Below are 20,765 nucleotides of genomic sequence, written 5' to 3'. Positions count from 1 at the left end.
CGCTGTGCTACGGCTGGTGAAGCCAGCTTTCTGGGGAGAGGGGATTTTGTTGCAAACATCCCATTAGGTGCCTGCTCTTGATAAAACTCTCCTAGCCATTGCCTCTCCTGGGCTTTGCTGCTTGGTATGTCCCACAACTTCTCTCCACTCTAAACACATCCACCAAGGCCCCGCTGAAGTCATTGTGGATCTGTGGGTCGTGCAATAGCTGAGCATCTGTTTGTCATCCTCACCTCAGCTAAGTGACTCTGAGCTTAGGCCACAGCTCGAACCAGACACATGTCCTCTCCTCCATCAGCAGATGGGCAGGGTCACCAAGAATGGGCTGTTGAGAGATGTTCTTACCTGGCTCTTGTCGTTTCAGTGGATGAAAGATATGTGGCGCTCGGATCCCTGCTACGCAGACTACGGAGTGGATGGGTCCACCTGCTCTTTTTTTATTTACCTCAGTGAGGTGAGTGGCTTTGGAGGGTGGATAGGTTATATAGATTTTGCAGCTGAGCCTGGAATTCAAAGAGCTTAAAAACGTAATGTTCTTTCATGGTAGACCTGTGATTTCCTTCTTCATTGCACTCCTCTGCCCCCAATGACTATTTTTTAATATTCAGATGACTATTTTTTTTTCCTTTGAAGGAAAAACAGGCTTAGCTAACTAATTTTTTTTCTCATTAAAAAAAAAAAAGTAAAATACGTGTAACTTCCTAAGCCATCAAGTGTACATTGAATACATTCATATTGCTGTGCAGCCATCACCACCCTCCATCCAGTGAATATGAAACTGTACCCATTAAACAATAACTTTCTATTCCCTTCTACTTTCAGCCCCTGGCAACCGCCAGCCTCTATGACTTTGACTATTCCAAGTACTCACATAAGTGAAATTATACATTATTTGTCTTTTTGTGATCAGCTCGTTTCACTTAGCTTAACGCTCTCAAGGTTCATCTATGTTGTAGCTATGTCAGAATTTCCTTCCTTTATAAGGCCGACTGATACTTTGTTGTATTATATACCACATTTTGCTTATCCATTCCTCCACTGATGGACACTGGGTTGCTTCCATGTTTTTATCTCTTATGAGTAATGCTGCTGTGAACATGGGTGTGTACCTAACCCTTTGAGACCCTGCTCTTTTGAGTATATATCCAGAAGTGGAATGGCTGGATCATACGATAATTCTATTTTTATTTTTTGATGAACCTACAAACTTTTCCAAAGTGGTTGCACCATTTTATATTCCCACCAACAGCACACAAGGGTTCAAGTTTCTCCAGATCCTTGCTGGCACTTATTATTTTCTGAGTTTGTATTTTGTTGTTGTTGTTATTTATAGTAACCATCTTAATGGGTAGGGTGGTATCTCATTGTGGTTGTGGTTTGCATTTCCTTAATAATTAGTGATGTTGAGTGTCTTTTAGTGTGCTTATTGGCAGAGTTAGCTATTTACTTACAGAATGAGTTCATTTTACCTTTCTTTTTCTTTTTATCTGAGCTTCATTTTTATTTGTACCCTTGAATTTAAATAGCAGCTTTTTTTCCTTAAAGGTTGCAGAGCGTTTTACAGACCACATGCTTTAGTGATCTCATGTCATCTTTAGAAAAATCTATCAGATTCTCCGTGCCTGGAATAGAGTTAAGACTTTATCCCACGTGAGGTACAGGGGAAGAACTGAGTAGGAAAATCAGAACTCTCTGGCTTCCCCTCCACCCTTTATGGAGACGGGAGCTGGTAATTTCAGAGGATGTGCACTTGGCAGGCTCTTGGCTGCCATTTCTTTTTTATTGTTTCCCCCAGTTCTGTGTGCAGTTGCCCTTTGACCAGTAGTGAATAAACAGCTGGCGTGCAGGGAGGAGAGTGCCTCCATTATGAGCTAAATGAAATGCTTTCCCATCGTTTTTCTTGTGGGACTCAGGTGTCTCTTCTCTGTGTCATAAACTGATAGGGACAACTTTTGAGGATGGAGGCCAGACCAATATAGCCTTTAGGACATATGGCCATGGATTCTGTGGGTTTATCCCTCTCCTACATCTTTACTTCTCTTGTCCCTGTACGACCCAGTCAGACTTTTTTTTATTTTGACAGGTTGCCTCATGGCCACCCCACAGGGATTATAGGAACCCTCAGATCTAATGACAGTTAAAAAACCCCTTGGAAATTAAAAGCACAGGGAATTGGGTGTATGATGCTCCTCATTAGCAGCCTGCTGGCAAATTGATTCTGTGGCACTTATTGGAGTTTCTAGTTTAGGTAGCCCGTGACCCATCTTGTAATATTCTTCTGCAGAGGAGAAGGCTTACGGCCCTGGGTGAACCTTCCCTCCAGTGAGAAGTCATTAGAAGCACCTTGCCTGCCCTGAGGAAAAGGCTCCTCATTTAGTTTAATTTTCAAAAGTTTTCTTCCCCTTCCATTTGGTAGAATTTAGCCAGAGTCCAACTGTGCTCCCTGATTGACAAGCTGAGCTGGTTTCACGACTTCCTGAGAGCTGGCATGCTGGGGTGGGCTGCCAAGGTACAGGGAGAGGATTTTACATTCCCACTCCAGTCTTTTGACACCTGGGACGGTGTGGGAGAATGGTTAAGATGAAAAGGGGCTGTGATCATGTGTGACCTCGTTCCCTTCCTTTGAAACTACCACCCTACCCTCAATCACATAAAGGAAGGATGTAGCTAAGATGAGAGAAAAGTGAGATTCTGGGGAAGGTAACTTGAGAGGATGTGGAACAGACTGGGCTATATAAAGACATGATAGATTATATATACTTAATATTGGAGCCTGGGTGTTTCCTTTCAGAACCTTTAACTGTTTTTTCTCTTCCAAAGGTGTGGAATGGTTCTTCATTAGCCTATGCCAATCTCTTCTTATGTAGATGATCGGGCTTTTCTTTCTCCAGCTCAGTGAGCACTTATTGAATGGCTATTGTATTCATTGTCAACAATTACTGAGAACTCATTTTCTTGGCACCATGCTATGCATTCATTATCTTAAGAGAATATGGAAGAGGAAGAGTGGATGCAGGTAATTGAACTAGGAGAGTGGAGATAATTCCCCTGGGGAGACAACTAGGAACTTCTTTTTCAGTGTTTTAATCTGAAAATAACTTTGAAACTCTGGTCTTTTAAAAAATTTCCACGTTATCATAGCATCTCAGTAGGCACCTTATAAGAGTTAGAGGAGAATTTCACCAATATGGCCACTTTGATAGGAAGTACTTACTTAGAGAGAGCCTCATACCTGACTTCAGCTTGTGTTTCTGATGCTTCCTAAACTCTATGCTTTTGGAAAGTTACTTACCCTCTTTGTGTCTCAGGTTCATCCTTTGTAAAATAATAATTTTAATTTTGTTTATTTTGAAAGGATCCTGAGTGTATATGGGGATATGCTTGTAATAGAACCGGGCAGATAGATGACACTCAGTAAACCTAAGTGACACTGTAACCAAACCCAGGTTTGGCTGCCTGTGGCAAAAAGAGACAGGTGCTTGTAAAAAGGAAAGAGGCATATTCAAGTGCTGGTTACCTGAGAAAATGGGGGAGTCTCATCCCAAAACTCATCTTAACATCTCAGTATAGGCCAGGGTTTTTATCAGGATGGTGAGGGAAAGCGGAATAAAGAAATTAGTAGGAGAGGGCTGTGGGTGTGCAGGATGTATAGGCTGTGTCAGATGTCTTCCCATAGGCCTCGATATGGATCTTTATTGTCACCATTCTTGAGCTGGCCATCTGGGCTTTTTTGACAGCTGGAATTCCTGTTGACTGAGCTGTTGGCGTCAGCCAGTCCTTAAGGCCAGGATGCTTCCTAGGTTCACACAGGATTGGAAACTCCTGAATTGTAAAGTATACTAAAAAAAAAACTTAACATGCAAGCTCTAGCTTTGAGAGAAAAATCAGGTTAGAGTAACAAGCTGAGTTTAACGTTTACTCAGATTAACATGGATAGCTTTATATAAATTCTTTTATATGTTTATTTTATTAGTACATTTCTAATTTTAGTTCTATTCTATGTCTAGTCAGACTAATATAAGTAGTATAGCACATTCATTCCCCATTACAATACTTCTCTGGTTTTTGATGTAATTTTTTTAGGACAGTTTTGGGATGTCACTTGCCTTGGACATTTTATTTAGGACCTTTAGTTCATTTTGAATTAGAATCAATTTCTGGTTCTCGTTCACCAATCTAATTTAATTTTAGATCCCTTGACTTCTGGTAATGTAGAAATTCAGCTGTTTCCCTTGGCTTCTTTTCTCTGGATAGAACACTTCTGTTTGATTCAGACTATGAGTTGGATGTATGGAACAGCCGTGCACCCCTGCCTTTGTTAATGTGAAATTATTAGAAATGTTTTCTGAAGCCAATTAATTCCATTCTAGTATTTTTTAAATCCTGGACAATATCTATGGCTTTGTGGTGCTGTTTTTTTGTCATTTTTTTCCCCTCTTGATTTCTTGAAACTTTTCTTCTTCATTTAACTTGCATCATTTGCCAGGTTTCTCTTGCATTTGGGAAAATGATTAAGAGAGACATCTTCATTTGATGTGTTTACTTGATCAAGAGGTGTACCAGTCACTTTTATTCTTTTCTTAATCCTTCTTGAAAAGCCAGTTTTTATTTTCGTCTATGTTTAACTTCAGGACTTTGACAGCTATATATATATAAAAAAAAAAGGGACATGAAGTAAAATGCCTCACCAGTTAAATTGAAACATTTAGTTTAAGACCAGTCTTAGAAGATGGCACTCTTCTTTCATTTTTCTTTCCCCTGGGTGTCTCAATGTGCCACCTTTCACTGAATTGGTGGATTATAAACTTCTACTTTTACCCTCACCAATTTGTAGTATACAAATCATTTCTGGTAAATTCCAGGAAGTAAAGCAATTTCCCCTTACATTATCCTCACAGATGCTTGTTTTGTAATACTGTATTAGGGACTGGATGTATTAATAAAAGTGTTTTCCTTGCCCTTGTTGGGAGGCAGACAGTATGAGAAGAGTGAAACATTCACTCCACTATAGTCCAGATGCCTCAAATGCACAATGTCATTTAAACCTCTGCCCAACTCTGAGTAATAGAAAGCCTGTCATAGAGGCTCTGAAAGGTTAAGTTGCCGAGTACTTCTGCACTTTTCATTACTGTTGCCCCTGCATGTCAAAGGAAAACTAAGTGATTTGCTGCCATTGACTTTGCATTCAGTTCTATGCTCAAATCCACCTGTGTTTGAAACTAGCTCTCATTTAGCTAGTTTCCATGAATCAGTCTTCATTGCTAGTTTTCAAATACTCACAATTTTGATACCCTACCCCCCAAGAAAGAAACAGCACTGATTCTCTTGGAGGGTATAACTCATGAAAACCAGGTGCTCAGTTACTCCACGTGGTGGGAGTGAATGAATTAGGCCACCTTGCATTTCCAGATCATCGGGCAGTTCATTTTCTGTATCTGTTTTTGTGAGCCATGTAACTACTCGCGTTATGGAGACAAGGCCCTATAAAGTAATTACTCTGTCATTGTTTCAGGTATATTAACTTAGCCCTCTGCCAAGCCTCTTACTGCTTTCAGCTTTTATGAAATTTAAAATGAATTTCTTTACCCCTATTGATATGATATTGATAGATGATGCTGAACCATTTGACATTTAGACATCTTTTTCTATTTACACAATTATTCTAGCAACTAGCAATCATCATACCTTTCCAGACTTCTTAATTCGTTTGTGCTGTTTTTTTTTAAGCACTTCTGTTGCCATTGCAATTATAGTTGCTCTGAAATAATCAAATTGCCCAGTGATTGATTGCTAGATCTTAGGATGTGTACAGGCTGTTGCTTCAAATGCCAATTTGGACTGGATGAGTGAGTGTGCATGCATGTGTGTGTGACTCCCTCATAAAGGAACAAAGGAAGCAATTTCATGCCTTACTCATCAATCTGTTTCTTCCATGTCATGAACAACAGGCATAAAGGTCTTTGCCTCTTTCTGTTTTCCCTTGGCAATATGTAAAACTAATATTGGCTGAGCATCCTATTAACCTTGAGTTTAAATTCAGCATACTTAATCTCTTGATTAATGCCAAGATTAATGCCCAACAGCAAAGGTTGAAAGCTTAAATGTTTGTGAATGCGAGCATGAAATGAAATCCTAATAACCAGCACAATGATTTGGATTTATGGGCTGTGTTGGCTGCAAAAGATAACTTGGAAATGGTGTTGCACAGACTAATTTGTCAAAGTGGGCAGAGATAAAGAACTGACTCTTTAGGTTGCAGGAGAAAACCTGAGTGAAAAAACATAACTAACATTTTGGGACAAGTCAGGAGTACTTGAAAAAATATCACTGGACTGTTGCCTGAGAACACCAGCACACACCTTTTAAATGTTTAGCTGTTAGCAGTAGGAAATTCCCTTTCTGTGAGATAATATTTCTTGGCAGTAAAGGAGGGGGAGAGATTTATGATCATGTTCTTTTCACTTTTTGAGTTCAGCCTTTATTTTTTTCATCTCTGCGTTTTTGTTGCCCTTATTACCTGAATTCTAAGACATCCTCAGAAAAAGGATTACAAAAAAAAAAAAATCCTGGGTTTACAGAACAGACAACCTAACTGATCTCTCAATTCTCCCCTGCAACCTCTCTCCTCTCCCAAGTTTATCTTCTTAATGACACCCCTGTTGGTAAGTTTCAATTACTACAACATTTATATTGCGACTTCTCACGCTGGCCTCCACCTTAGAAAAATTAGAAATGACACGACTTGCCAAAGCCCAAACCATTGTCATTTTGCTCCTTGGAATACATGTGGCAGACAGAGGCTTCAGTGCATCATCTCCAATTTGTTTTTCTTTAATAAACTTTAAATATTGTATCTTGTCATTTCTATTGTATGCCAATAAAATAATTGTAAAATTTTTATGTTTTAAACTTAATATGGGACCTTGAATATGGAAAATTTCAAACAGATATGAAAGAGAAGGGTGTAACGAACCCCCTTGTGCCCATGACTCAGATTCAGCAGTTGTCACTTCATGGCCAATCTCATTTCATTAATAACCTCCACCCTCCATTATTTTCAACCATATCCCAAATGTCACATCATGTGTGAATGTTTCAATATGTAGCTTTAAAAGAGACTTTTAAAATAAATAACTATTCCCATTATAACTACTAATACCATTTCATATAAAAAAATTAACATAATGCCTTAATATTATAAAATATCAGGTTAGTATTGACATTTTCTAGGCTGTCTCGTAAATTAAAGTTTATCTGCACTTGGTTTCAAGTAAGGATCGTAAATTACAATTGTTGATGTCTCTGAAGTCTCTCTTTAATTCTGGGTTCCCTTCCATCTCTCTTCCCTCCTCCCCCTTGTGACTTTTTGTTGAAGAAACTTCTTTATTTTCCGTAGTTTGTTATACTTTGCATTTTATTACATCCCCATATTGTTGTATAACCTGGTTCCTGGCTCCTTGTGTTTCCTGTAAATTGTTGGTTGGATCTGAGGCTGGATCCAAGTCAGGCTTAATTTTTTCCAGTACCTCTTTGCTTCATGGGTGATATTCTGTACTCCTGTCAGGAGGCACATTAATGCCTGGTTGTCTCGCTTTTTGTGATGTTAGCTGCCATTGATCCATTGATGATCAGTGCCTGGGTTCGTTAATTCATCAGTGGTTCCGTCTTAATCTATCAGGAATGTCTGTGAAGAGAAATTACTCCATGTGGTATTTAGTTACTCTGAGGGATAGTTCATGTAGAAAATCATATTTATTTCTCTTGTTTTCCTAGCATCTTCCACTGTGAACTGTAATTTGTTTATTTACTTGTATGCTTGTTAGTTTTATCATTATGAAGTCATTGATTGAAACATAGTTGATATGTTCAGTCTATTTCAGTTATTTTCTTATTGGTTCTCAAATTGCCCCTTCTTTGGCCAGAGGGAGCTGATTCGTATTGTCTTCTGAGTCCTTTTGATATGACTCTGGTAGTTTGTAATTGTTTTCTGTTTGTTTGCTACCTGATATGACAAACTCTTCCAGGTTCATTGTATACAATTTCTGCCCTAGATCTGGAACTAACCATTTCTCTAAGGGCCCCTGATTCCTCATAGTGGGAAATAACACATAGAGACCATTGTCAGCGTGCCAAGGGCCTTCGTTGCTATTGGATTTTTCTGGATACAGGGGATATAACAACGAATAGAAAGCTAAACATTTCTTATTAAGGTTATGTTTTGGAGGTGGAGACAGACAAAAAGTAAAATATAGCCCTGGCTGGTGTTGCTCAGTGGTTAGAGCATTGGCCCACGCACAGAAGGGTCATGGGTTTGATTCCCAGTCAAGGGCATGTACCTGGGTTGCAGGTTCGATCCCCAGCCCTAGTTGGGCGTGCTTGGGAGGCAGCCAAATGATGTCACTCACATTGATGTTTCTCCCTCTCTCTCTCTCACCCTCCCTTCCTCCCTTCCACTCCCAAAAATTCAGTGGAAAAACTATCCCCTGGTGAGGATTAACAGACAAACAAAAAAGGTAAAATATATATCTCTTAGGTTGTAGTAAGTGCCACGGAGAAAAATAAAGCAGAAGAAGGGGCGAAGAAATGCTCATGAGGAGTGATGGTGTCCCGTTTAGATGGAGGGGTCGGGAAATGAGAGGATGATGTTTGAACACCAGGAGGTGAGAAAGTAAGAGGTGTAGATGTCTGCCAGAGTTGTTTATTTAGCGGAAAGTGGGAGCAATAAGTGCAAAGGTCCCAGGGTGACCATCAACATCGAACATTAAGAACAAGTGCATGGAAAGTAATCTCCAGAGAGATTTGTCTATTTTGTTCACAGGTATAATAGTGCCTGGTGCACGTATTTATTGAATGAATGATTCTTTTTAAAACATTTTCTAAATAGCTGATAGATTTTTGTTTGCTTGTTCTGAGTAGTAACTTCTCCCAGCTATCACCTTTCTAAATTTGAAAAAACATACTGTAAAACTTGTAATATTAAAATCTGCTAAAGCGTTAATTTTGAGACATGAAGCGGGGACATTTTGAGCACTTATTAACAGTTTTAATATAATGTTCTTTAATATTATATTTATAAGGGAGGACAAGGGATCACATTAGGCTATTAGACTAGAATGAGCCAATTATATTAGAAAGCACAGCTTTTTTGCCCGTCTTTTATTCTCATTGTCACTCAGCGCTATTTGCCCGGATCTATGCTTCAGGCAAAATTGCACATTAACACGAAAGAGGAACTATATCCCTGATCTGTACAATGTAACTACCTCTATAAACTGGGTGATTCTGGCTGCTGAAGTGTCCTCGGTGTGGATATAGGTTGCTGGGGAACAGTTTTGCCCCTACGCAGTGTGCAGCAGGAAGTATATCTAATGGGAGTTGGTACAAGAAGCATTTCTGTGCGTTATCTAGGTGGCTGGCTACAGAGGAATCCATTTGCTGCCTCTCCCATGTAAAGGAAAATAGACAGTTCTCCTACAGTGATTTGGGATGGATTTTTAAAACTGATATCCTCATTAGAGCCCTACTGGTTTTGTGCGCGTTGAGAATGTGCTGCAGCTTCTCTTTAAGTCCTGCTCCTTCCATGACACCCTGAGCGGAACTCTCAGCGGTCTCTCCAGCCCGTAGCTCTCTCGCGCACGTGGTAGGGCCTGTACTTTGCGTTCATGATATTCCCGTGGCCCGAGCAGCCGGGCAGTATCATAGAGGACATGGGACCCGATTGCCCGTCTAGATCCACCCCTGCCCACGTCTAGAGCGCTCCCTTCAGTTTTCAGTCCGGCTTCTCCTCACTGAGGCCAAGGTCAGGCTTGCCTGCCTCAGCGTATGGCTGAAAGGCTCTAACAGAATGATGGAAATGGATGAGTGCCACGTAAGTGGCAAAGAGAATCATCATCATGACTATCAAGTCGTGTTTCGATTTCTTCTTTCACTACTCAGTACATAATGGTCGAGGGCCTACCATGTCCCTGCACTGTTCTCTGGGCTGAAGTTAGAGCACTGAACAGGCCAACTGAAGCTTCTGTCCTCAGGGAGCTTCCTTGCGATGGCGCAGCAGACACTAGTGAACCAATGCAGAAAGTAATCTGCCGGTGGCGAGTGCTCCTGGGACTCACTGAGAGTGAGGCCGTCGCGTGGCCAGGTAGGTAGGTCGGGTGGGGGGCTTCCTGAGGAAAATATGCGGTGTAGTGTGGAAATAAGGGAGTTATGCATGGAACTCTCTGGAAGGAATAGAAAATGCAAAGGCCCTGAGGTATAGGGTTACTAGGTAACATGGAGGATTCTCAATGATACTTCACTTTCAGGTAAACAGTGGTTTTAAAAGTGTAAGGGGATGATATAGTTACACTAAAAAAGTCATTGTTTATATATGAAGCTCTCATTTAACTGGGTGGCTTTTTCACACGTGCATGCCCACCCCAACCTGGCGGCCCTTCTAAGGAAGGAATGCTCTGTCTGCCATGCAGGAGGTTTTGTATGGACAGGGTGAGGCAGGCATTGCGAGGGTGGAGGTCAGACTCTGTAGGATCTCAGTATAAGTTCTGGGTTTTATTTTGGGTGAAGGAGAAGCTGTTGAAGGGTTTGAGTTAGTGTAGGATATGATCCAGTTCAGACTATAAAACAACCACTTGCCGCACAGATGTCTTACAGTGCCACCCTGCAAGCGGAAGCACAGAAAACCCGTTTTTGAAGGATTTTCTGTAAAGGTTTAGGCAGTGACACTCTCATAGTGAAGACTGGACTGTGCTTTTGGGACTCTAGGAACCAGATGTCCGATTTCTGTGGGCATTGCATGGTGATGAAGCCCATGGGCTCTGGGGAGACAGGCTCCAGTGCTCAGCTGTGGGTCCTCCCAGGGCCAGTGGCTTCGTCTGGCATGATTAGCCACCTTTCCTAGAGGATTAGTGGAAGACCCAGTGACATAATGGGTGTAGCCTAGTGCTTGGCTCCGTATAGTGTGCCTTTGTTCTTACTTTGTCTCCCCACCACACCTCTGTTTCTAACAAGCAGTTTGGCCAAAATATTATTAATCTGCTCAGTTGTCTGGTGCTCAGGACGGGTCTAGAGAACTGGACCATGTCTGGTTATCTCATAACATTTGCGTTGCCTTTTGAAACTTTAGGAAGGAAAGTTGAGTCGGAGTGGAGTGGGGTAGAGAGGTCTCTTTTGTTTTTTAAGCACATGCCTTAATAAGTAACTTCATTTAGTACGTTATCAATATAACAGACACGTGTACGTATATGTGTACATGTATGCATATAGATGTATAATAAGTTATCAGATGTCCAGTCAACTGTACTTTTGATATATAACCAGCTAGCCTGACAGGATGATGTAAGTTACCTTTTTCAGGTCCTGTGGAGTAATAGAATTATTAAGAGGTCACCTGAGACGATTCCTTCATTTTGTAAGTGAGGAAACTTGAAATCCAGAGGTTTAAGGTTATTCTCCTAGTTGTCCGTGGAGTTGGGTATAGAACCCGCTTGGCGAATTCCAGATTCTGTCCCCTTTTCCACTCTCCGTCGCTAAGCTCAGGCTTTAAGGTGGCTCTCACGTGTGCTGGTCAGGGGAGCAACAGAGGCCACTTGTCACCCAGCCCTTCTGCGCACTAGTGAGCTCACCTAGCAGGTTCACAGCCCTATAAGCGTGATTCCCTCACATGTAGCCTGGCTATGGCACCTCAGGGATTAAACGATGGAATGTATGCAGGTTTGTTTTTTTCCGGAGCCCCTGTCATACTGTGAACTTCCCTAAATGATTGGATGCTTATAAAACATCTCTCCTTTAGAAATTATTCTATTAAGAAATCGTCATTGTAAAAATTCATAATATGCAGATTAGCATAAAGAAGGAAATGAAAAGCCCCCATAACATCGTCATCCAGAGATAATCTCAGACTTTTTCCCATGCATTTTTGTCACTTAGTTTTGATTGCACTTCACTATCTGAAAAATACAGCGTGAAACGCTGTGTCAGTGATCCATTAGAGCAAAAACACTTAACATTAATCACGCGACACGAAGCCATAACAGAGCCTGATCACTGTGCTTTCAGAAGAATTGAACGTTGCTACAAAGAGTTATGCCAGTCACGCCTAAGTACATGCATATACGTTAAATCCCCTCTAGGTTTTGCTGTCATTTCATTACATCTTTCCTCCTCTAAGGTCCGATTTGCGCTGTCTGTGAATCTACCAGCCATTTTTTCCTTTAGCGTAATGACCTGTCCATCGTAAAGACCTTGAACGTGTGACCCACCTGAGCTCTGTTGAGGGACTTCGATTCACATTGCTCATGATTAAGCTACAAAACCTTCTCAGATCAGAGAAGTTTAAATCATTGGGAAGAGGGATGTCAAAAATCAAATTGGTTAATTTTATATCTTCCAAGAAAGTGATTTACGGGCCCTCTCTGTGGAATGCACATTCATGTCCCAGAGGTCCAGCCTGGCTGGGCTTTTTCTGTTTGCTGCCCCGTCATTTGTTGCCGAGGCCAGTGCATGAAAAAGATTCATTTCCATGGAAGAAGCTTTGTCTTCAAATCCAAGGTTACTAGAGTCATGGTTCAGCTCTATTGATTCTCGTGTGTGTGGCCATGAACTCGGGTGGTTTTCAAGTCTTGGACTTACTGTGGTGATTTGCGGACTTTTAAGGATATGCAGTCCCTACCCTGGCAGAGGGCTTGGGGCAGGGCTGCCAGCTCACAGGAGTCAGGCAGGGGTGGGGTGGGCAGTGGGAGGGCAAATACACAATCCTGTCCCGGGGGAGCACCGGGGGTCGCAGTTGGACAGTGTGGCCAAGGCAGTGGGTGAGGGAAGGCAGCAACTGCAGGCTGTCCCAGGACACTGGGGCTCTGAGACCCGGGAGGAGAGGATATGATGAGTGATTTGAAATAGGAGAGCGTCCAGATCAGGAGGGCAGCGGGCTCGTTGTGGGGCCCAGCTTTCCTGGTAGGAGGCTACGCTGGGGGTAAAATTTGTTAAAGGAGCCTGAGTTGATCAGACAGGAAGGAGGGATTAGGAGTTATTAGCCTTGAGCAAGACTTTCCTAATGACTCGCTTAGGAGGGGGCTGCTCACTGGAGACTGTTTGATGGCGTGGAGCTATGGCCAGTGCTGGCGTTCCCATCCTGACAATCCTCCGAGGTTTAGAAAGAAATGGTTTTTCCCCATCCCCATGGAGAAATTGGTTTATGTACAATTTAATTATCTTCTTAACCAGCTATCCTACCACTGTGCAAAAACCACCTCACAAGCTCACCTTCCTCATTCTGTAGCAAGGTGGTCAGAGTCGGTTTTTCCTGCACTGTGAGGGAACGTGTGGCAGTAAGACTTCTCTCTAAAAGCCGAAATAGACTGGCTCCATTTTCCGTACATTCAGGGGTGCCCTTGAAGCTGTTCAAAGCGTTATCCAGTCATTTAGAGCAACAAGAACTGAGATAAATGACCAGTTTCAAGGAGGGATTAAAGCCTTGAGTGTTCTGCAGGGAAGTCATATTTCAGAAGATCACCTTGGACTGTGTTTTTATCAGAGTGAGTTTGGAAGACGCTTCTTAGGGCAGAAGACTGGGGAGGGAATGTACTTCCCTTCAACAGTATCTGATCTCACTAATGTCTCTCCTTTTGGTTGAGTTTCTTTCTTCACAGTCTTGTTTCATCTTTCCCTGCCTTGCTATTAACTAGGAAATGCTTTATGCTGACGTGTTGCTGTGTGCATTTAGCTGTTTGTTTAGCTTGAGGGTGACTACAAACGTGTGCCCTGCTTGCCCATTGGTGTGGGGTTGAAGGCCTCTCCGTCAGCTCTGTAATCCATCCGAAGCCTTCATGTCATAAATATGCTTTGTAGCCACGTTTTATTGAGTCCATTTACAGAAATTTAACCTGAACTCAGTAATTCCATCCGGCTTAGCAGTGCAAGGTACAGAGCCGTGCAGTGCTGCTGGGACTCGCTGGGGCTTCATCCTCTGGCTTGCTTCTTTTCTGCTGGTTTTCCCTCATTTTTCTCATTTGTGGAGCTCTAGATAATGCCATTCGTGCTAATGATGCTGTGAGGTCTCGGTGATTAAACATGGGCATCCAAAGCAAGTTAGTGTCTTCTGTTTTTATGAGTAAAAACTGTTGCAGCTGGCTTCATAGGGCGTCCTTCTGAGCCCCTGGAGCCATTCACAAATACGGTAAAGTCTAATTTTATCCACAAGAAGGACAAGAGAATATTGCACTTTTCCTATCTGGGGATTCCACCTTCCCCCAGGCTTTGCTGCCCTCTGCTTACTGCTTTCAGATCATTTGCAGGCAGCTGGCTGTGTGCAAACTACCCAGTTATTTTGGTTTTTAGTAAAAACCACCTGGCTTTAGGCTCAGTTTCTAGGTTAGTGAAACTACCGTTCTTTTAAGGACTCACCCACAACTGGAAGACAAACCATCTCATTTGGTGCTGCATGACTGACCCAGGAGACTGTGGTCTCACACATGTCCCTGCTTTTGTAGTGACCTTCCAAGGACATTCCCCACCCTCTGGCTTTGTTCATCTCTGTAGGTCCACCTGGCCATAGAAAAAAATTATTTTCAATGACTATTTATTAGCCATCTTTAATAATTTCATTGTATATTAGTAAATGGGTGATATACTGTCTTGGAATTGTATGGCCAGTTTTGAAATGAGGTCAGACATCAACGTTCCTCAATGCATTTTTTATTTTTTCTTTATCAGAGATTGTGAATTCGCCTAACATTCTGTGGTAACCTTTGTTGAAGTGATTCCTGTGAAACCTGGTGCTTTTCTTTCCCTCTCTTCCTCCCCCAGCTCTCTGAACTCCTGTGCGTCGAGGGAACGATGCGTCTTCCGGAATGGCTCTCACGAAATCGCTGAGGGCTTTTTTCCCTTTTTCCTTTGATCTGTTTCTCCAGTAGTTTTTACCATCGTGTTCCTTATGATATTGTGAAGTGAACAGCCAGAAAACGAGGGAAAGCTTCGATTCGATCAATTAGCCTGAAACCGTCAGCTGCATTCCTAATTCTGAGATAAATGACTGAGTTCTGGGGCTCAAATACCACACAATTTCCTTTCCAGACGTGCCACCACCGATAACGAATCACTCCTGTCCTTTTGCTAAATGGTCAGGGGCACCTTCTCATTCTCATTCCCCCGAGGCGATGTTCAGGCCTTTCAGCTTTCTGCCACAAGACCCGCCTCTCCTGGTGTAGAAATGTGGGGATTAGATGATTAAGGAACCAGTCCCTGTAAAGGACTGTGAAGGACAGATGCAACCTGTAATCAAATCATACGCTCTTTGGGACCTTTGCTGATTACTGTTTCACCTGGGAAGGTACCTGTCTCTGGATTGCTAGCTAAAAGCATGGACTCTGACTAATAATAATAACTCTCTTAAATACAGTGCGCCTGGTGTATCAGGAACTGCGCTCAGTGCTTCATATACACATTATTTCATTTCCAGATGAGCCAGCACACTTAGTGTCTCTGATTTATATTTTTCAGGTTGAAAATTGGTGTCCTCATTTACCTTGGAGAGCAAAAAATCCCTATGAAGAAGCTGACCATAATTCATTAGTAAGTGATTTTGGAAACCTCTTATTGGGCTTGTGATTTGAGTGTGATGCCAAGTGATCCATGTGGAGTCTTCTGGAAATGCCAGCTGTGATCTGAAAGAGCAGTAAACTGAAAAACTTCTATACCCAGCCCTATGGAAATCTCAGGGACCAAAGCAGTCAACCCGCTAGCATATATTTTTTGAGCAATTTCTCCGAGGGCTCCTCAGTGACAGGCCCCTACAATAAGACCTTGTGCCAGATGGGGAGGCGCTCAGTGACCTAATGAGGGTGATGGTTGTAAATAATGACTGCACCTTGTAAATGCTAGCACACAGACCGTGGAATTAGTGAGGAAGTGGTGGTCTCAGCCTGCAGGGGTGAAGAGATACTGCTAAGAGATGACACTGGAGCTGAATTTAAAATGACGAGTGAGTTTGTACGGGGTCAGGGAGATAAAGGTGTGTGATGTGAGGGGAGAAGGTGTAGGTATAAGAGCTTGGCGTTTTCAGGTAGTGGGACATGGTTCAGTGGATATTGGATGAAGGTGAGATTGGAAAGGTAGCTGGGGGAACTGAAAGGTTTTATAGCCCACATTAAAAGCTTAAGTCTTGCCCGGCCTGCATGGCTCAGTGGTTGGGCATTGACCTATGATCCAGGAGATCAAGGTTCGATTCCCACTCAGGGTGCATGGGCTCGATCCCCAGTGGGGGGTGTTCAGGAGGCAGCCAATCAGTGACTCATGGATGTTTCTTTCCCTTCCTCTTTCTGAAATCAGTAAAGATATATATGTATATTTTAAAAACTTTAGTCTTTGGACTGAGGATCTGCAAACTTTTTCTGTAAAAGGTCAGATACTAATCTCATCTTTGTAGGCCATAAGATCTCTGTCACAACTACCCAGTTCTGACTTTGTAGCACAGAGGACAGCCATAGATAAGACGTAAATGAATGGACATGGCTGTGTTCCAGTAAAAGTTCATGCGTAAAAATAGGCATCAAGGGTGATTTGGCCCAAGACCCATAATTTAATCATGGGAATCTGGGGAAGTTGTTGAGTCAGGGGGTGGGGCATGATCAAATGAGTATTTAGAATGAACTATGAAAGTTGGATTTAGCATGTTCTGGATGTTACATAAAACCAATACTAGTGTTATTATTTTTCCTGTTATTTTAATCACTGGTTATACCCAGCTTTAGGACAAATATGCTCTTCCTGGCTTTTACATAATTTTGGCCTGAATTTTAAATTTTATTCAGTTGTGATAGGAAAATGTTTTTTCTGGCTTTTAATTCTTTAGAAAAGAATGAACTTTTGTTTGCTTGGACTGGGAAAAAACTGGAAAAGGAGCATGTATTTCCCTACTTAATTTTGTGGATGGAAGGAGGCCTTTTGGCAGCCTCCACAATACCAGGTAGCCTATTAAGAACTGACTTCAGTTTTCCCAGAACTCTGCTGCCCTGCAGTAGGTTGAAATGGCCAATAAATTTAGGTGCAGAGTTTCAAGGTACATCAAACATACTCATTATAAAAAATGCATTTTAACCTAGCTCAGGGCTTCACAGCGACTGTACTTTCCCAGTTTCTAATTTTTTAAATGATGTCCCTTATGGCAGATCAGCAGTCGGGGGCCTTTGCTCAGTTTGCAGTCCCAGGACCTTAAAGAAAAACTGTGCGGCCGACAAGACTCCGTTTTGAGCCCTAGATTTAATTGAGAGTCCCTTTCATGTTTTCAGATGTCACCTCATGCAAACGATTATACCTTCTGACTTTTCATCTCCTACTCATTTTTATTAAATTTCTGTTTCTAGGCGGAAATTCGCACGGATTTTAATATTCTTTATAGCATGATGAAAAAGCATGAAGAATTCCGGTGGATGAGACTGCGGATCCGGCGGATGGCTGATGCGTGGATCCAAGCGATCAAGTCCCTGGCAGAGAAGCAGAATCTTGAAAAGAGAAAGAGGAAGAAAGTGAGTTTGTAATTACTTCTGTTTAGTTAGATGCTGGTCTTCTTTTAAAATTTTATTTGCTTGGAACCAAGACTAAGAGAAATGTCGTGCCTCAGTGCTGTTCCCACTGGGTGAATCTGCTCAGTTTCCTATACAGCCATTTCTGGATTTCCCTTTCCCAAGTCACAATCGTCCCACTTAGCAGGGTCGGGTACATGTTTCTTGGGGTGAATCCAAGCAGAATATCTGCCCATTGGGTTTTCTTTTGAACCATCTGACTGTCTCTCAGTGGTGTCAGGAAACTTAACCCCCTTTTCTTTACCTGAATACAACCTGTGAGAACTTCTTATATCATTAAGCCAATTTCATATTTTTGGAGTTTGTCATTTCTGGGATTTGGGTAACTGGTGAGTTCCATTACTGCCCTGTTTAGTCGGTGCTTCTGCTTACATTCTTGAGAGATTCTAGAAATCAAACTTGAGCCACTTTCTTCAAGTCAGTGAGGAGATGCTTGGAAAGCTCTAGAATACCCCTGAGCGTGGGAAATCCTGTATCCTACTAGTTAGAGACTAAGTGGCCTTGGCTTTAGATGGACAGTTCCGATGATGGCCCACTGAGCAAAGTAAGCGACATTTTTGTATATCTAAAAATAAACTTAAAGCAAGTTTGGTGTTATTCCTAAGTTGACTAATTTGATATCCTTGCAAAAGAAAATACAGATATACTTTTAAATTTGATGAGTCACTTCCACTTAGATTCCTTGAGTTTATGCGACAGAAGGACCAAAGTTCCTGGCACCAAATAGTCCTCTATGGAAAAGTATGTGGTCAGAGATCCAGGTGGGCTATAAAAAGAAGTAAAGAGAAATTCTGCATAATCCTATACAGTAACCTCCAGGATATATTGTTAGGTGAAGAAATGTTAGATGGAGGAATAGTAACATTATTTTAAGAGGGAGAGAGAATTTATCTATAATCTGTATCTGTACCTTCATGTGTACGTATAGATGCACACATATATACACTTATACAACACATATAAACTAGGCATACACATTTCTTGCTCATATTTCTTTAAAAATTGTGTATTTTATGTTATATATACATTACCACAATAAAATAAAAAGGTCAAATAAGGGGAAGGAAGGAACAGGGTGAAGCCAACAGGTATAGAAACCAGACTTCCCTGAATGTATCTTACTTTGTAAATTTGATAGTGGAATCATTTTACATAAGTGTAAATATTTAATTACCAATAAAAAGCAGCACTTGAAAATCACAAGGAATATAAAACAAACTCATTGCATGTCCGGTATTACTCCCAGTACCTAGAGAAGAACTGCTCTTGTTGACTTTAGAACATGCTAAGTTGAACATCTGTGATGCGATATCACAAAGGACAAAAGACCGCAAAATATCTTTCCACAATTTTTACTAATCAGAAGGAGGTGGTGGTGCTGATATTCTCATTCTGAATCCATTGTGTGTATTTGAATAAAGCATGTAATTATGTTAGTGTCCTTGAGAAGTGGGATTTTCAGTGTGGGAGAGAGGAAGTAACAGATGTCAGATGAGTTATGTTATGTAAAGATACCATAATCCTGAGTCTGAATTAGAAAAACCAGTATGAACTCACGATTAGTTTTGTCCTCAAGGAAAAATAAATTTCCTAGCTATGGTCACTGAAAAGGCCTACGATCAGTGATAATCTAGAGCACCTAACTTAGCACCAGACTTTGGTCTTTAAATACCATTTCCACTGAATGGTATACGAGGCTCTTAGAACTGGCTGAGTAAGGTCTGAGGCAGAAGTTGTATATGATGAGATTGGAATACCTCATCATACCAGAAAATAAAGACACTATCAAAGACTGCTAGGACTGTGTCAAAAGAACTCAGAAGCCAACTTGAATAGCCTCCCATTGGCCAAGATGGAACAATTTGATAATCAGTAAGAACAACTGCAATTTATTAAAACAGCAGATATACTTACGGTCATGATTTTTATAATGGGGGGTGTGTGTGTGTGTATGTGTGCGTGTGTATATATAAGTTCTCATTGGTCATTATTAGAGAACACTAAAGAAAAAAAATTTTGTTTGAAAACTAATATGTAAAGGGAAAGACTGGAGTATTTACCAGGCTTTTTTTTTTTTTAATGTAAACTGTATTTCAGGATACTCAACTAGTTGATATGGGATAGTTTCTCTCACAGAAGTATTCAGCTAATAAGTGCACAAGGAATGAAAGGAGATCACCATTCTGCCACCCCTAATGGATTAATGCTTTTAGTGAGTGATCACCAGTAGCCACTAACATCACAGAACAGAAACTGTTCCCACCACTGGGAGGAAGTACTCGCACCACCTATGAAGTAGTATTGCCTAAAAATTGAATATGAATTTGGCCCTGTCTGTAGGTCTAGTTACTAATTTACCCTCAGTACAATCAGCAAAGTCCAGAGTGTGAGAGAGACTACTGGAAATACAGCCCAGTCTCTTTGGCAAGTAAATGACAGGCCCCTTGCCCCATAAAAGGACCATTGCACCCTACTTCAGGTTGAAGACAGCTCAGAGATACAGGAGGCAACTACAGTTTAGGCACTTTATACGATTTCTGACTCGAACAGCTACACTGGAAAAAATAAGGGACACTGAGGGAGGTATAAGCACTAATTGGGAATTGGGTAATATTAAGGAATTAATGGCTATTCCAGGAGTGTTAGCGATGTTATGGTTTTTAAAGTGAAGATTTATTTCTTTTACAGATATAGATGGAAATATTTATAGATGAAAACATGATGTCTAGGATTTGCTCCAAGATAAGCTAGAGGAGTTGGGATAAAATGAGGGGCATACATTAAATAAGATCTGCCATGAGTTAATAATTATTAAAGTTTCATGATGATTACATCAAAATTGACTTTGTCATGTCTGCTTTAGTATGTATTTGACACTTTCCATGTTAAAAGCATAAAAACATTCCAGCTGTGGAAAAAAGCCCAGTATTGTTAAAAGATATTTTATTATCCTGACTTACCCTCCTTTCATTTTGACTTTTTAAATATAGCCTTCTTTTTAAAAAAAGGGTTATCTGTCCTTACCTCACTCTCAAAGCTGCACCAAGGGCAGCTGTTTCTCTAAAACAACAATGAAAAATCATTGTCTTCCTTTCTTTTTACTTCTTAGAAAAACTGTTTATCCCCATTGAGATTCCACTGGAACGTAAACACGGTGTTAGCATCGGTTGATAGCTTTTGCGTGTGTCACGGTGG

The 20,765-nt window shown here is 41.3% G+C and overlaps 1 protein-coding gene across 7 annotated transcripts in view; it reads left to right on the top strand.

The window, feature by feature from the left end:
• The window catches only part of MGAT5 (alpha-1,6-mannosylglycoprotein 6-beta-N-acetylglucosaminyltransferase), a 309,086-nt gene that overhangs the window by 186,448 nt on the left and 101,873 nt on the right, over positions 1–20,765 (top strand). For all 7 annotated transcript variants that reach the window (XM_016206246.2, XM_087819890.1, XM_087819887.1 and 4 more), the window contains exons 6-8: positions 365–454; positions 15,490–15,561; positions 17,352–17,513. In XM_016206246.2, coding sequence (XP_016061732.1) covers positions 365–454; positions 15,490–15,561; positions 17,352–17,513 — 324 coding nt within the window. The remainder of the gene's footprint in view (positions 1–364; positions 455–15,489; positions 15,562–17,351; positions 17,514–20,765) is intronic.

Source organism: Miniopterus natalensis, chromosome 8, assembly GCF_054644295.1.
Source record: "Miniopterus natalensis isolate mMinNat1 chromosome 8, mMinNat1.hap1, whole genome shotgun sequence".
Lineage (NCBI taxonomy): Eukaryota > Metazoa > Chordata > Mammalia > Chiroptera > Miniopteridae > Miniopterus > Miniopterus natalensis.
This window is presented reverse-complemented; position numbering and strand designations above follow the sequence as displayed.